The following is a 17634-nucleotide window of genomic DNA, read 5'->3' on the forward strand; positions in this document are numbered from 1 at the left end:
GGGGGGGGGGGGGGGGTGTTGGGTTAAGTAATTGAATCTCCTAAAAAGAAAAAAACCCTGCTCCTCCACACACATAAAATCTCATTAATCCTCTACACAGTAAAAGTGACAACTTTTTTCTGAAGACTGTCAACTCAGCCATCTTCCCAATTCTATCTTTGCCTTCCACATTTTAATAATTTAGAATATTATCACAATACTTCTTCAGCAGAGTGACTGCAAGTGGAAAGTTTCGTGCCTGTGCTATAAAAACAGTATGGATACCGTCTATCAAACACAATGTCAGAGTGAGACTCATGAAGCACAATGCATTCAATGGCCTGCGGATATGTCTGACCTCATACTGACCCTCGGCAGCGCTCCTATGGCACACATTTACTGTCCAACAATTTACAGTTTCCTGGTATTGTTCACTGAAAATGGAATGTGTAGAAGATAAAATTCTACTTTTTTTTTTAAGGAATTCATGGATTTTCAAGATTGACAACGTCCAAAGTTGCTAAGAAAAGTTTCTAAGGGCGAAAAAACCTTTCATGTAAACGTATCTTGGATAGTACAGCCAGTTCTTGTTCAAAGCAAACACCAGCCAGCCTTCTAACTAAGCAAACTGTCTCATTTCATTGAAGCAGAAGCTGATTAATTGGATTGTATCTTTAACAATGCTGATTTCAACAGCAAACTGCAACAAGATTAAAAATATCCCCAGTTTCATCCTGTGCATAATTTTGAGTAAGATGTCCCAGCAAGAAAGAAAAGTTTTTTGCTTACTCTTTTGCCAAGAACTGCATAAGCTAGTTTCTAATTTATTTTTATGGGAAGTGATAGCTCAGGAATTCAATGAGAGCATTTTCAGATCAATAAAATTGCATAAATTCAAACAAGATGAGACTCAACCTTGATTTTTAAGGACAAAAGCTTCTGGATAACTGCGTGAAAGCAGTTTCTCAAACCACTAACTCTACCTGCGACTGTAAACTTTCAAGTTTAGAAGAAATAGTACACTTCAATGTATTTAAAATGTCACCTAATTACTGATTTTCTTGGCCCTTTCTTCAGTAGCCCAACTTGTTTCGATTTGCCTGCTTTTTGTTTTTCAGAAAGAAAACTGGTATGGAGGAATACTGATGTCACACATCACTACGTTCTTATTCCTAACTGGGTTTAGCCTCAGACAACTGTGAGAAAAAAGCATCAAGTTGCAATGAAAATTACAAGGGAAAATCTGCTTTATATGAGAGAAAAAAAAACCAAAACAGAATCCTGATATTTTCTTTCCACCTCCAAAAAGCAACTGAGATTTCTGGCTGATTTAAAATTGGTTTCCTATTTAGTCACCCAGTACTGTTTGGGGGAGCTAGCAATGCCTAAAGAAGTAGTTTTATGGGCTACTGTTATTGCCCAGCAAAGTTTTCAAACTTTATTCACTTGAAATTTTGCCAAGACCTGACTCTTAGCAGTGTTTCTAAGGCACAAATTAACTATCCAACAGTTTACACTTGCCCAATATGATTAAGGGATAAAACCATTTCAGCAGATAGCCCAGTTGTACTTGCCTAAAAAAGGTCACCTTGAAAAATCCTCTAAAACACAGCACAGCCTGACAGGAGCGGGGATACTGTTTCAATTTATTACTTACTAATTTCAGATCCTTGGAGGACAGCTTTGTAAACCACTGATTATACTCCAGAGCAGCAACTATAGGTATTAAGTCTCTAGAAAAAGAAAAACACTTTTACACACATTTCATACATCTGCCGGCTTTGGTCATTTGTAAAAACCTCGTAAGTGTTCTTCCACATCCAATTCCCCATGCTTTTGCAATGCTAATTGGCTACCATCCGTTACACGAAGCTCTTGCATTCTAAAAAATGAGCCTCACCAGTACCTGCCTTTCTTTCTTGTATTTTAGATTTTTAAATGGCCAACCAACATCTATTCTAGCATGAATTTTTAAATCCGGAATTTGCCTGGGCTGCCATTCCTACTTTTTCTTCAGCCTGTGATACAGTTAAGCTTCTTAATCACCTCTAATTATAATTTAGCATGACGCTAAAAAGCTTTTTGGCAGTCTGATGATTTAATATAATCCCATGACTGAATGCTTCTAGAGAACACCTCCTTGTCTCATCTCTATAGTTAAATTCCCCCAGGAGACCTGCAAAAAGATAATGTGACTTTCAGCACAAACCCTCCTTAATTGTAAAAGGGATTTCACAAATGAAATTCTAAATTATTCCCATCTTCTTCATTCCAAGCTTCTTAATGCAATCTGCTTTCCCTCCAATAACAATCATTGACAAATGTCACGTCTGTACACTACCCCCCAGTGGAATCATTCATCAAGCTCTAGCACATCATCTCGCAGCACAGCACTTGGATCATTTTGATGCAACATATTAAATACATAGATACACCTATACTGGGACTTGACAGCTACTTAGAAAGGCCTTGTCTTTAAAATGAAGTAAAGAGCTGTAATATACGTGAACTTGGCAGACCAGCAGAATAGTGCCTTAGTTTTTGATGGGAGAATTTTGAAAGTACTGGCTTTTGTAAGCTAGTCCCACACCCCAGCTTTTCATTCAGGACATACGCGCTAGGCACAGATCTGCACTGAACATGCAGCACCCTTCTCCCATCTTTTCCTTCTTCCCCTCCTTCAGTTTTCCTCTACAAAATTCAGACACTTCAGGGGGGTTGTTAAACATGTAGGAAAGCCAGGAGACAAGGCACCATCATACAGACGAGCCTTCAGCAGGCTTTCCTGTGAGCTGCAGTTGCTAGATTTGGAAGCACAAGCCTATCACTAAGGTTACATTAAGAAGGTGCAGCATTTTCCAGCAAAAGTCTGTAGCCCACCACCTGTGAAGCTCATGCAAATAGACCGTTTTCACACTCCTGCAGAGGAATTAGTGTGTGGTAGCCTTCAAAGTTTAAGCCTGTTTTCCATCTTGTTCACAGCACACATCAAGTCTTGTGGTGAATTCATTTCCACTGGAACAGCACAGTCTTACCAGCTTCATGAAGCGTATAGATTTATTTCCGCCCACCACATTGGTTTTGTTCCTACATACGCACGCACGCTTTATACCCATGTAAGGCAGTAACTGACAAGTTAAACGCTAAGGTGGGAGGAAAACCAACCCACAGGTATTTTGCACTTAGTCTGGGCAGGCAAGAATCTTGCTACGGAGTAAGGAATGTCCACATAGAGGTTTGCTCCTCCTTTGCCTTCCACTGGAGCAATCAGTCAGAAGGTAATGAATAAGGGCCTTCGACATCCGTCTTGCCAATGCCTTTGCCTTGGAAGTGGAATGAACAGAAGAGTAACTTTTTAGGTGTAATTTTAGTTGCACAGCTGGTGGTGAATGCTGCAAGGCAAACGATGGACAGGCTGATGGTACTACCATCATGCTAGTGAGTTCAGAGCTGTTCATACTGCGGAATACCACTCCAAAAGGGGCAGAAGGCACCATGAGAAGATGCATTTCAGCTGTCAGCAGCAGCACCAGGTCCTCCAAAGGAACAAAGGAAAATGACTGATTATCACTAGCTGCAAGTATTTATACTACCAGCGAGCTGGTAAGCTGGCTTGGAGGTCTGGCAAGAGCTTGGTACCTTCTGAGCGGGAGAGTAGCTGCAGGCACAACTTGCCTGAGGCCATCCCTTTCTGCCCTCTCCTCCACAGGCCTGGAAGGAGACAGCTGAAGGACAGCGGGTGCTCAGAGTTAATGGGAAAACCATCCCACTTTCAGGAGCGCAGCGGTGTTTCCCATTGCTGCAGCAGGGTAAGAATATTTGTAAACAATTTGTCCCAGCTGATTTGCAAATTCTCATCTCTAGATGGATTAGTCTTCTGCAGCACTCAAAGTCTGTTTGTTCAAACCCTAGACAAGCACAGACATCGGCATCAGTAATACCAACTGCCAAACACCTCCAACCTCATCCTCCCCATCTGCATGAAGACAGTGGAACCTCTGCCCATCCTGCAGTAGCCTTACTGCCTAGAAACTTCACTTCATCAGATTCTACCATCTGGTATAGAGTTTAGTCTTATTTTGTTCAGATTTTTGACAGGTGCTTCTGACCAATGAGGGGCTTTTAGAATTTACCTCTACACCTTCTCTTGCTTCGAGTTTGCCCAACCTCACTGTTACAGAGTTCTCCTTTTCAAAGTCACACAGTGCTTTACTCACTTCATTCTATTAAATTCTCTATGTGGTACCAACAAAGACGTGAGTTCTTCTGCAATACACTAAGAATTAGAATGCTAATGACCATTTCCAAATTCAGGGCCTCCTCATACCTTTCCCTCATTGAGTTATACTGAGTTGCTCATATTTATTAGATTATTCTGGATGGCAGTTTGGTAAACCAAAATTTACAAAATGTAAATCTGTGCCATCTTAAAATGAAAACAGATTCTGTTCTTCTGGAATGCAGAAAATCTCTTCAAGCTTCAACAACATTCAAGCTTCACTAATGCCTTAACGTTTTTTTAACATCTCTGCTCCCCACTGTATTTAAGATGGCAAAAAATCTAAACAGTGCAAAGAAAAAAACCATTTAACCAATCACACTTTTCTGACCATTTTTTTGAATGCCCAAATATGCTAAAACCCATGCGACAGATACAAAAATTATGCTACTGAGTTAAATAAACCCTGTTCACTCTGAGCCTTTTTTGCTGGTGTTAAAACAATTATACGGTTCACAGCACAACATAACTTCAGATAAAACCTCAGAAGTCACATTCCCACATGGCAAGCCATGCTATGCGCTCTAATATAGAGTGCTATGAACTCCCAGATGCTCTGGTAACTTAAACTCACCTGGAATTTATACCATCTCACATCAACCTCTAACAGAAATGCTTTACTAGGAAAAACACAAACTGTTTATTTTTGCAAAGCTTAGGCCCTGTACCTAGGGAACTGGTGTACCCATCCTACCTCACTTCAGAGCTACTCCACAACAGGAAGTATATAGTTTCAGCAATCCCCCAAATTAGGTGGACAAGATATACAACACTCTCAAATTCCGAAGCATGATGGCATGTTGTTAATTTATATTTAGCACAGTGCAAATGCTTTATCACAAAACAGTCGCATACATTCTTGAATTGACTGGAATCGCGGATCTTAATTTGTATTTTTAATGAATAACATAAGGTTTTAGCTTCCTAAAAATTTCAGTTTTCTTGATACTTCAGTCCAAAACCTTTTTTCTCAGTTTAGTCCTCAACACATAGAAACTCTCATCACAAGATGCATTCCGCAGCATGTAAATGGCTCAAAAATTGTTTGGAATCTTTCAAGTTACACAATCATGAGATCTTTAATAAAAACTTTTATTAACAACACAAATACATTTCCTCAGTGGTGTCAATTTTGTAAGGTATACTTCAATGAAAAGCTTCTGTGAAGCAATAAACTCATTACTCCGTTTTCCAGAAGACCACACATTTGAACCAGCTGAGATACTCTAAATACTTAAAACACTACCTAATCTTTCCTAATAAGTAATGTTGTTCACCCCCAATAAATCATTCGAACATTTAATTTCTATCAAAGCTGAGTATCTGTAAGTCATTTTCTCAAGAACGCCCCATGGTCTTCTCATCACTCCTGCCTTGCAGTAAGTTTAAAGCTTTCTTGCCCCACATTTGCTTGTGCTGAATAGTGCTCACTTCCTGACCGTCTCCCATCAAAGCATAACCAACCAACATTTGGCTGCATCCATCACGCACAAGTTGCTAACCCTGTAGCCTTGTGTGAGTTACCTCTGAATTAGCCCACACAGGTACAGCTTAGCAGCTTTGCCATGGGATTCAGTGCAGACTGAAAATCCATCACAGAAGTTGAGTAAGTATTTGAGTGGGTTTTTTACAAGTTTACATACTAGATAGCTTAAAGCTGAAAAGAACGTTGCGGCAAAATACTCTTCTTTACCTGCCTCCAACTTTAGCTTTCCTGTTGTAACACTTTAACATTGTACCTCTCACAGATTCTTCATTCTTCCACTGGGCTTTCCCAAATTAACAAACATTTTATCTTTCTTACTTACAGTTTCTTAAATTTGGCATTTTCCTCGTATAATGAAGGATTTTAGTTAAGACTCCCTCCCATTTCCTTCTACTTAGATATCTTCAGATCCAGCTTTCTTAGAACCCAATTTTCTCAGCCAGCTAAATTCAGTAAACCAAATACAACACTTAACTAAGTTTCACCATCTCATAGTAAAATTACCCTCAATTAGTTCCTTTCTGGAAGTACACATTTTCGATAGCATCTATTGAAAGTAGAGGAACTACTGGCTGGGATTCAGTTAGCAACTTAAACCTTCTACTGACTTGCTGACAAAATTAATTTCCTTTACTGTGTACGCCATGAGAAAACATTTCTGCATAAGTAAACTGCATAATTTCCTTTTTTGCTTTGCCTACCAGATGTAGTTGCATGTTTTCTCTGCTGAATTTGAGTTCTTATATCTGCCACCACAGGAAAAGCATCTATCTGCTAACTTTTTGGAGTGCTTCCAACAGCAAAATACATTTATCTTCTCAGGCTCCTCAACGAAACGTGCTGTCTGTGGGGTTTTTGGCCAAAAACAGCAGCTTTATGCTGGAAACTAGAAATGCTACAGACAGTCATTTCAAAGGTCTACACATTCAGGTAACAGCTACAGAACCACCCCACTTCAGCAAGGGCAGGCAAAACCTACTGCAAGAAGGAACAAGGAAAATTTGCAAAACATTCGCATGATTACTGCATATTGTTTACCTGTGGTCAAGGTGGCTGAAGTCTTGCAAATTCAACTCTCTGGTATCTTGCGTCAGATAAATCGTATCAACATCCTGTTAAAAAACCATAACCAAATACATCTTTACAGAACTGTTGTTTTCTTCCAAGTACTATGACGTACCTGCTCTTTCATCATTTGTACAGTTTGCTGAAAAGAGCTCCAGACCAAGACAGGCACTTACCCACTGTACTTCTTCTCTGTAGGAAAACCCAAGCCAATCACACACACAGGCATACATCTGCGAAAAGCCTCCTAGGAAAAACCCCAAAAGAGTTTTTAACATAATAGGAAAACAAGGTAGGGAAACCCAAGCCAATCACACACACAGGCATACATCTGCGAAAAGCCTCCTAGGAAAAACCCCAAAAGAGTTTTTAACATAATAGGAAAACAAGCCAACAAACAAACAAACATACATACATCTAAAAGGATACTTTAACACTTAAATTTATCTAGTCTTTCAGAACTCACGCTTTTTTTCTCTCAGAAGGCTGTCCATTGCACTGCTGAAAGAAACTGAGACTATCCTATCTTTGCCAGGCAGGTTGCAAGAAAGTTTAAAATAGTGCCTTCACCTACCAATCAGCAGTCTTCTCCATACCAATTACACCTTAAAACTAATTACACCTTTACCAGCTTCTCCCAGAAATAGAATTAAACTTCCTGACACTGCAATTGCAGCCTTTTTATTTTTGAGCCTTTAAATTCATTCTCACCACAAGGTCCAAGTTCTGCCACTGTCTGACTGTCCCACAGTGCCTGGAGATTAGCCAGTCTTTCTGAAGGCTCCATAGTTACTTTTTTCAGAATCCTCCTAGATGCAAAAAGAGGGGGAAAAAAAAAAAATCATTCATGACTGAAAGTATTTTAAATTCAGAAATCATCTTTATTTCAAGTGAGATTTTAAATGAGCGTATAGGAAAAATTGCCATCTTTAATATAACTCACTTCTCTGCCTAAAAGTCACGCACACCGTGATGCTGCCCAGCAGCAGTAACATTTATTTGTCTCTTCTTTCTTTCTAATGATAACTCCGCGAGTACCAGAGAAACTAAGCCCATTTGTACAACAGGATCACTCAAGCTAAGGAGACTTGTGGCCCTCAACCAACACGAGGATGCCCAAAATAGAGGAGAGACATGGTATTACTGGTTACTCTGAAACCACTGCTGTTTATACAGTGCTTTTACTAGCTACAAGCACTATGGTGCAGTCACAGAGCGTGCTGACTAGCTACATCATGTGCCCTCTAGGCTCAGCTCAGCTCCAGTCTTTGTAATTTGGGAATGGTTCTTTCTTCCCTAACCAAAACCACAACCCCTTTCTACCTTTTAAGAAACGAAACAATCCAGGTTTTTTGAATGACAGGACTACCTCATAAACTGCAGGATTCCATAAACAGAGGAAAAGAATTAATAAAAGATATTAATGGGAAAAACCTCTTTCCCCCTTTTTGATTGTTCTGGTCTTATATGATCCGCACAGTTCCAAAGCCTTCATGTTGGAAAGTAACACCATCAGCGAGGAGAGCAAGAAATGTGATTTCTTTTCCAAGAACCAAGCTCTCCATGCAGCTACACCAGCAATGTTATCAAGAAAGTCCAGAGAAAACACGCAGAGGTCTCAAGGTCTTAGAGACGCCCAAACACACAGAGCATTGCAGCTCTCTACACTGTTCTTTTTGCCTGCATTCCTCACATCGTTACTGAGGTTTTATGGCAAACTTACTGACAAATTTTCACTTACATGTCTGCTTTTTGAAGAAAGCCTGATTTCCATTAAAGCAGCTAATAACACTGCCACAGAGATAAACTGGAAGTAAAATAAAACAAACAAAAAAAGAGAAACTGCCAGCCTGAGTTTATGAAGTCCATTTCCTACCCCACCTACAGGAAAAGTGAATAATAAGGACATGCACCCAAAATAAAACATGTAAATATAGCCTGACCGTTTACATCTAATGTCTGTTACAAAAGCTCACTTAGAAAAAGATCAGTGCGTATTGGAAAATTCTTTTGCACAGTCCACTTTCTCTAATATTACTGAAAACCAGGAGCTGCAGAGAGTAACAGCAGAGCTGCAAGATCTGGTAGAGAGTGATGAAGATGAGGCAAGGACAGAGAGAAGAAATAAAGCGAAGAAAAACTACTGAGAATTGCTGCAAGATGACAAAACTCAGAGGCACAGATAAAAGAAAAAACCCAAAGGCAAGAACAATGCATGAAGAAGTAAAACTAAAAAGCTAGAGAAGGAGATGCATGATCCGAGACGCCAGATACACCATGGAAAGTATGAGACTGCCCAGGGCTCAGTTTTGAACAAGTTTCCTAATCTCGCATCATTTTGCAAGCACTGAAAGCAAACAGAACTTTTCATTCCTCCCTCAACTCAGATTTTACTTCTAGGGAATAAAACCCAAACCAAAACAATATCACCGCTGTTTATGCGGCAAGGAGTAAGTTACAACAAAAAGCCAACACCTAAGCTGTATCTGAGGTTGAAGAGGCAGTAAAGTGAAATGAAACCTAAAGACTCTAAACACCTGCATCGCCCCTTTGAAACAAAGGCTCTTTTGACCCTACAGCACGTGCACAGCCCGCCTGTGCTCTGCACTGCCTCCTGGTTCTGTCACATACCCACAGAAAAGCTTAGTGCTTGCCTCAAGGTGTTTCACGTACCCTCAGAGCACTTCTGAGGCCAGGGTGGGGAGACCTGCATACAAGGAGTGATGGCTTATCACACAATCCGTTCCCACTAGAGGTGCCCTAAAAGACACTTACACTGGCGACAGTCCAGGGAATATCTTCCTGAGGCAGGTCCCGATGTGCGCCAGCACCTCGTTCACATCCTCTGAGGATGCCATCTTCATGGAGATGCTGCATTTCTCAGTTTCCATGATCAGCTGTAAATAAGAGGGCATGAGGGCAGGAACTGGGTATCAAATAATTCAGGTCTGCTTAAAAAGGAGAGCATTTTGAATGATAGCTGAATGCATTGCATGCTGACAGGAAACTGTTAATTCTTTAAGACATGACATGACAATGCTCCAGGTAAAGTTTCTGGAAGTTGTTCTTGAATGTGCAAGACCCTCGTACTCAAACTTTGCTTTTCCTAATGGTGCTCTGCTTCCCACAGGAATAAAAGTTTCCAAGGATCTTGACCTCAGCTGACACTCTGAAAACCAAGAACTTTTCACAGCATTGTCCTCTTCTGAAACACATCCCAGAACACCAGGAGAAGCGAGTGCAGCCTGACGGGAAACTATTGAAGGAGCAGGGCCTGCTTCCTCCAGCAAAAAGAGAAAGTCTTTAATAGCTGTGATCCTCTGGAAATGCTCTAATGCTTTGATCTATGCTGTTTAAGAAAACGTTGCGGTAATATATTGTCTCAGTTCAGATGAAGCAGTAACTCTGCTAACATAACTGTCCCGCTGTCTGGGGGATACGTGCTTCGTCGAGGGGGATAAACAAAAGCCTTTTTCAATCCATCTGTGTTATATATTGAGCATTCAGAACCAAACCAGATTAGTGTATGACTAACACATCAGGGCTGCTGCTGCTCTCAGCTACATCACAGGAAGCAATACCATGTTTCTGACTTCTCCAGAGTGAATGTTTAGCACAGCCTAAATCATAACTCTTTTAGATGAGGACCTGTGCATACACAGTAAGAAGCTAACATTAGGAATAAATGAGAAGTGTAGACAGGCACTGTGAGAGGGGACACTGGCAGTATGCTACAGAAGACTTTTTTACTGAAACTGGTTCCCAGGCTCTTCTGGTTCCCAATTCGCATCTTGTGTCATCACCCGGATAACCCTCAAAGAGGCTGTATTTCCCCAAGAGCACACAGAGAATCTTCACACCTTTTCCCATCAATTCAACTCCTTTCTGAACCTGTTGCCATTATTCCCTGAACATGAGCGAGTGGGCAAATTACTATTGTTTTTCACTGTCACCCACACTAACACACTATTTCGCTATATTAGTCTGTCCATTTGTTCACTTATCTACAGTGGGAAGCTCTTCATGGCTTTCTGCGAGATACGTCCTTCAGGTATCACAGGTATAACATGCTGTTTGCAGGAAAATGGCAATAATATCACTTGCTCTGTGAGCAATAATCTAGGATTCTGCCTGCTTTCAACTATAGCCTTACACATTTAAAACACAAATGAATGTAAACATGCAAAACCTTGAAAAGCATTCTAGGAATACGGTATGCTGAGTGAGGCTGCAGAAAAGGCCTTGTAAACCCTGCTACGACAGCGACTGTCTATGTCTCCATGAGTAATTAGCATTAACTGCCATGGCATTTTAGTACCTTAAATAAAACCACAAAAACATCCACAGAATTTACTAAACGACTCCCCGTTAGAACAGTAAACATCTGGACTTCTTTTTCCCCCTCTTTTAAGGAAAGCTTCAAAAGTCAGGTTAAAAAGATGACATGTTAAACACAATGAGAGCTTTTCAGAGTTCAAATAAAGCGTCAGATGCTCCTATTTTTAAAAAGCTCTTTAAAAGCCAAACACACATGAAATACATGAAGACTTTGATTCAATTGAACTGTCAAACCTTGTCAACATGTTCATCTGATGAATGAAAAACATATTAAAGGCATTCTTCTTTTCAGCACCTTCTCTTTGACATTCACTTTTCTTGGCATGTAACTTGCTGTCAAATACAGTTTGCGTTGTACAGTAACGGCACCGAGAATAGATGGAAGCAATCATTTCTGCCTGCCATGTAAGCAGTAGCTCTTGGCTTCACCATAAGTGTATACGGAAGCCATTTGAGCTTGCGTGCTGATGATTACATACCAGCCACCATTGCTCTATTATCTCTGAGAAAAGTATTTGTGACACAAATGAAAATTTGTAGCATACTGAATTAGGGGGGAAATAAATTCTTATTGTCATCCCAGCTGCACAACACATTCCTAAAACTGACTTTTAAAATTCTTATCATTATTGTTAAGACTTCCAAGCATCATGAATTTAAGAACGCATACATACAGTCTGCTCACTGATGGGGACAGCTGCAGGTTAGAGCATCTCCTCCTTGACTGGAACAGGTTTAGCAATGAGTAAACGAGTATCTTATCTAGAATACACTCACCTGACCTGGCTTACTGGAAGTTACTCCTTGGATTTCCAAGTAGCTGAAAGTTAGTTCTAACTGTAGTTAAAAAAGAAAATGCCACATCAGTGCAAATGTCATTTTATTTTAAGGAACACTTACACTTTTCAACGACATTAAGAAAACCTTAAGGGAGGCTACTGCTATTTTACATCCATTTCTGTAATTGATATTAAGCATTTGTTAATATCTTACCTATTCACATTTTACACTAAAAGAACACTTACATTTGCTTGCTACAGGTTCAGATGATTACTAGAGGTTACAGGAATACCACATTGGACCTTCTACTACCAGCTATAAGTACATAAGCCTGTGAGATTTATGACAACTTTTTACCATAAAAAAAGCATAGTTTATACAATACCCTACTGCTGGGTGCTCTTGTGACTGATAATCATTAGTTACAATACTTACAGCACCATGTATTAATCTTCCATTACAATAGTCACAGATGTGAAAAACTTCACTGAAGCTGAAGGGCCATGCACACACAATGTTTAAGACTGCTTTAGCATGTCTAGAAGTATGACAGGCAATAATACATTTGCTTTGCCTGAGTGGGTTATCTGGAGGACAGTCAGGACAAGCAACAAAGAAGGGAGAACATACTAAATCCAAATGGAAACCTAGAAGGCAGGAAAGTCTTCTCCAAAGACAAATCTAGGGCTACAGGGAGGGTGTTGAGATCTGAATTCATAGCTACATAACAAAGATCTTGACAGCTGAGATATACAGAAAGAAGACAAACTCTTGGACTGAATCATAACTGCAGGGCAAGACATTAGCATGGTCATTTCCTTTTATTTATCATTAAGACTATTGTAACTGAGCAGTACAAATGGCACAGTTTCCTGTACTTTATCTTATCCCAGGTTCACAGGCAGGGTGCTCCCAGGCTAACTGGCAATCACCGTATTATTCTATTTCTGTATTTGTGGCAATCTTTTTGAAAGACAACCCTGAACACCCCCTGGGTGCTCAGAACCCAGATGCAGCTCTCAAGACTCCCTCTGCAAAGGCTGCAACAGCATATTGGGAAGCCGGGAACAGAGGTACGAGCTGTAACAATCAGCTAAAAGTTTCCCAGAAAACAGCAGGATAGGAGGGAGAGCTCCTAAACACAGATTTATAAACAGTGTTACCACAGGATGAATCTACCCTAAGAATTCCAAGAGTTAAGATTTAGAATGTACAGAAATGTAGGGTGGGTTAGTGAAATAGAAGATCTTTTTAAGCACTTAGCTACATTATCCACTCACAACTGCAGAGACTGAAAATGTTATTACTGTCTATTTGTTCTTTGTTGCCTATTTTCTGAATCCTTCTCCCTTCAGTTGCCCTCATGATCTGACAGCATCAGAAGGTACAAGCACCCCTCAGCCATTTCTGGGCAACTTAGTGACCAAACTACTCTGAAGCTTTTGAGGAGTTTTCACATGCTTCATTTCATTTATTCTGTTCCAGGGGTAGCATCCGCAGCAAAAGGGCAGAGGCGTGCCACTGCAGCTGCTTACGAAGTGAGCAAGCACAGGGAACCAAGGCAGGAGAGGCAGAAGCAGCGCAAGCATCTCACCAACGCCCACACCGGTGCCTTGCATTTTACCAAGGGTAAGACATTCACTCCTCTTCAGGTCGCTTCACTGCCTTATTTCTAAGCTAAGGCTGGATATCTTTTGTCATGATAGGACATGACCCCATGCAGTTGAGTCACACCAGAAAGAAGAAAAAACAATTCACAGCAGCTCTTGTTTGCTACTGGAGTAAGCTAGACTACACGTAGAGAAGTAAAAGGATCTGCTAGCCAAATTAAATAAATATATGAGTTTATCTAAGATTTGTTTACCCAAGTGACAAGGAAATTTTAGGGAAAAGTTTCTGTGATTGAAATCCTTTCTATTTTGCAAATTATTTACATACCAGATTGAAAATTCCACTTGTGCTAATGTACCGTGTATGTGCAAACATAAATGTGTACACACGATCAAAAATTCTTTTCTACTCCTGCAAAAAGTTTACACAGATCCATACTCAAGAATTCAATCTGCAAAGATCCTCTTGACTAGAATTAACAAATGCCAGGAAATCCGGCAACATCTCTATAGCTCATCTTTGGTTCATTTTTCTACTTAAAAACATGGATTTGCAGTCCTTGCTCTGCAGCAAAAATACAGAATACATTTAAAACTTCATCTGCGTCGAACTATGAAATAATTTTTACCAGGTTTTAAAAAGCACAATCTCATTTATTACCTAAAATTATAGGTTCTTAAAATCCTCTTAAAAGGCTATGAGTACCTCTCATTTAGGGACCCTTCAGTTACCAAGACAGCTAATTTCACAGTTTCCAACTTTTTCAATCAAAATTTAATGAAAGCTGGCACTAGAAATATGTTCGCAAACCTGAATTACACTCCCACAAATATTTTATACACTTATCTGTGGTCTTGATGACACATCCAACACTTACTAATGTTGCAACCACGTTTCATATATCGACTGTAGCAAGAATTAGTAGGCTTGAAGTACTGTACTTCCTTTCCTATCAGTCCTTCTAGATTAGTGGAAATGAACTGATTGGATCCAAGTATAAAGTTAGTGGGTGGCTGCTGTAATATCCCTGCTCTAAGGACAATCATGTGAGTTTACATTACAGTTAATCAACCTTTATTTCTTCTAACTTTGATCCTTTTTAGTAGATACGTATCAACAGTATGTTTAAGGAAAAGTGACACTGGGAATCAGGTGTAGTAATAACAATCACTCAGAAGTTACCATCTCTCAGCATACTCAAATTTGTGAGAGGTCCCTGAAGGAATAAAGTGTCTTTGCTGCCTGTTTTCAGCTGTCCTGCTAGCAGTTACTGCGTGCCAGTTATATGGAAGTACACAGGCTCAGAAAGCTTCTGAGCAGCTTTTGAAATTAGCACAGACTTTAGAAAAATCCATTAAGTTTCACCAATCCTGTTAGAAGAGAAATGCTTTTTCGACCATCCTAATAATTGCTCAGACATACAAAGTTTTATTTGGACATAAACCATGAGCAGAGGCAGTTAATTCTCATCACCTTTCTTCCATTTGTTATCACTGAAGTAACAGTTTTGGTAGTACTACATACCTATCCTAGATTTCCATGAAAACAAGGTGTTCATTTAAGTAAATCCATTTTAAAAAGGAGTCTTGAAAAGCGTCTGCAATACTAAACTCAAAGTACAGCTATTCCATAGCACACTGAGCCCTAGCCTTCAGGAGCTTTTGGTGAATTACAATGCCTTTGCTATTACTTAACAAGATCACCATCATGCCCTCTCCATCATACTGTCACTGTACTGTTGCCTGAGTTGTGCATCACCCAGCTCTGCGTTTCCATGCAACTAGTCACCAAACCTTATCTTAAAACCAGGCTGCAAACTGCAGTGATCCAAAAGCCAACAGACAACCAACCAAAGGCATCTGTGCTTCAGGCAGAGAGTGATCAACTGAGGGAAATAAATTTCAGCTGAAATTCAAACTAGTCATCCTGCCTGTCAGTCAGCATCTTCAAATCACAGGTAAGGGACAGTCACACTTACCAGTGTCCACAACTGAAACCCTGATATCAGCCGTTCCATTTATTGATCCTGTTTTTTTCTATAAAGCATACACACACACACACGTATGTGTAGAACACAACAAAACAGAACATATGCTGAATTCCCATTCACTGATTCCAAGCAGGACAGGAGATGTTCTTCCACATCAGTCACCGTCATTCATGTGGAAATTATCTTTTTCTGCTACAACAATCATTACAAATTTTAACAGGAATATGAAAAAAATTATTCACCGGCAGTGGCAAGGCACGTTGGCAAGATGCCTTTCAGAATGAACCACAGAAATAACCAGAAAACAGCAGAATTTAATAAACCGCAACATAATTTCTGTCTCCAAATCAAATATATTCCTATTTGGCACTACAAACACTAGAGGGAATAACACCATCAGCAGCTCGTTTGGACATAAGGAGTCCCATTACAAAGGTCATCAGGCATATCTCACAGTTCGAGTTTGTGTTTCCAACATAATTCTTTACCCACCTGCATTTCTAAACTTTAAAATTTCTCTGAAACAGGATATATAAAGTGACAAATCTATTTCAGAGAGACACCAAAGGAAGCACTACTCTAACTCAACATCATCCAACATGCCATTCCTCGAATTATCATGATTTTAAACAGATGCACAAGTATAAAATATGCTAAATTTATGCAACTTAGTTTATGCAACTCACATTTGTATCTAACCCAAGATATTTATAGAAACACAGTGGCTTTACCTTGGTGGGAATCCGAGATGTTAAAAGAAACGCCCGACATGATGCCAACACCTATTGGAAAAAAAAGAACAGAATTTGTAAGAAAAGTTTATCAGGAATATTATTAAATTTTCTTTTCCAGGGAAATTCTGAAACCAGAGAGAAAAAGCCTCTAGTGGAGTGACTGCGGATTCTCTTTGCTGTCATACACTGAAGGAAGCAAAACCAGGCTCAGATCTAGGAGAGCACAGTGAAGAGATTGATGCAACCTCATCAGCTATAAGTTAGTTCAGCATTGAACTAAAGAAATTTATTTCACCAATCTCTCAAAAACATCTAACAGCAATCTCAATGACATTTTAAAAAGAAGCAAGGATAAGAAGTCCCACCAGGAACATATGATGTACTTAAACATAATAAAAATATGCAAGATAAACATGACACTATTAGTGACATAAAAGACTATAAGCAAACATTTTCTTCTGGACACACTTGCTGTATTTCTAGAGTAACAATGCAAAGACTTTTCATTGACACCACCTGCATTTCTTCTCCAGCAAGGACAGCAGAAAAAACATAATTAGACTGGTGAGACCAGTGTCTCTGGGGAGAAAACACAATGACACAAATATTACAGAAGTTAAAGCCAATCAAAATAAAATAATATGGAAAAGTACCACTCCAGGCTCCAGCAGCACATCCCACTCACAGATTTTATGCTTTGCAAAAGAGATGATTCATTTTGCAAAACTACAGCATTGCTTTTTGATTTACCTGCCTACGGAATTAGCTACTGCTGGCTCCGTATTTTCCAGTGAAACAAACTTAATTCAAACGTCTGGATCAAGATCCTGCAGCACGTGCAGAGCTTTTCACACAGCTGGAACCTCCTGAACCCAGTTCTGCTCAGCAAGCAACTCCAAGACAAGCAGGCTGACACAAACTGTGCTTCTGACTCAGAGAGGGAGAACCAGCCTCAGAAAGCAGCGCAGCACCCAGCTCCAAACATCACTCAGATGCTTTGGAGGCTGGATTTCAGCTTCAGCAGCTCAGCTGAACCACATCTTGCTAAAACCTAAGAGCCTGAATGCTGTCCTAGTGTGGGATGTTAGCAGGCTGTTTCGGGGTTGATGTGATCAGACCAAGCGCTCTGGTTACCACAGATGCGGAGCCAAACCAATGCGTAATAGCAACCACTGCCTCCTGTAAGGCTCACCCTTCCCTGAAGGTCTGTTACACCGGCTGGCCCGTGCTGCTGCCGCTCAACTGGCATGTCCAGGCTCCGTCAGACAGACCCACCTTGTCCCCTTGCATTCAGCAGGGGGGAAATATCTTCTCTGCCCTCTCCCCTCCCAGCTGGACACATCTCAAGTACACTTTCTGCAAAAGCAAGCGG

General features: G+C 40.2%; 1 protein-coding gene across 1 annotated transcript in view; it reads right to left on the bottom strand.

Moving 5' to 3' along the window:
- The window catches only part of LRRC16A (leucine rich repeat containing 16A), a 116494-nt gene extending 98983 nt beyond the window's left edge, over window positions 1-17511 (bottom strand). Inside the window, 8 exon segments of the mRNA XM_010140335.1 lie at window positions 1637-1712; window positions 6783-6856; window positions 6986-7056; window positions 7521-7618; window positions 9585-9706; window positions 11925-11984; window positions 16260-16310; window positions 17455-17511. Of these exon segments, the coding sequence (XP_010138637.1) occupies window positions 1637-1712; window positions 6783-6856; window positions 6986-7056; window positions 7521-7618; window positions 9585-9706; window positions 11925-11984; window positions 16260-16310; window positions 17455-17511 (609 nt within the window).
- Window positions 17512-17634: the final 123 nt, after the last annotated feature.

Source organism: Buceros rhinoceros, unplaced genomic scaffold (assembly GCF_000710305.1).
Source record: "Buceros rhinoceros silvestris isolate BGI_N320 unplaced genomic scaffold, ASM71030v1 scaffold4590, whole genome shotgun sequence".
NCBI lineage: Eukaryota > Metazoa > Chordata > Aves > Bucerotiformes > Bucerotidae > Buceros > Buceros rhinoceros.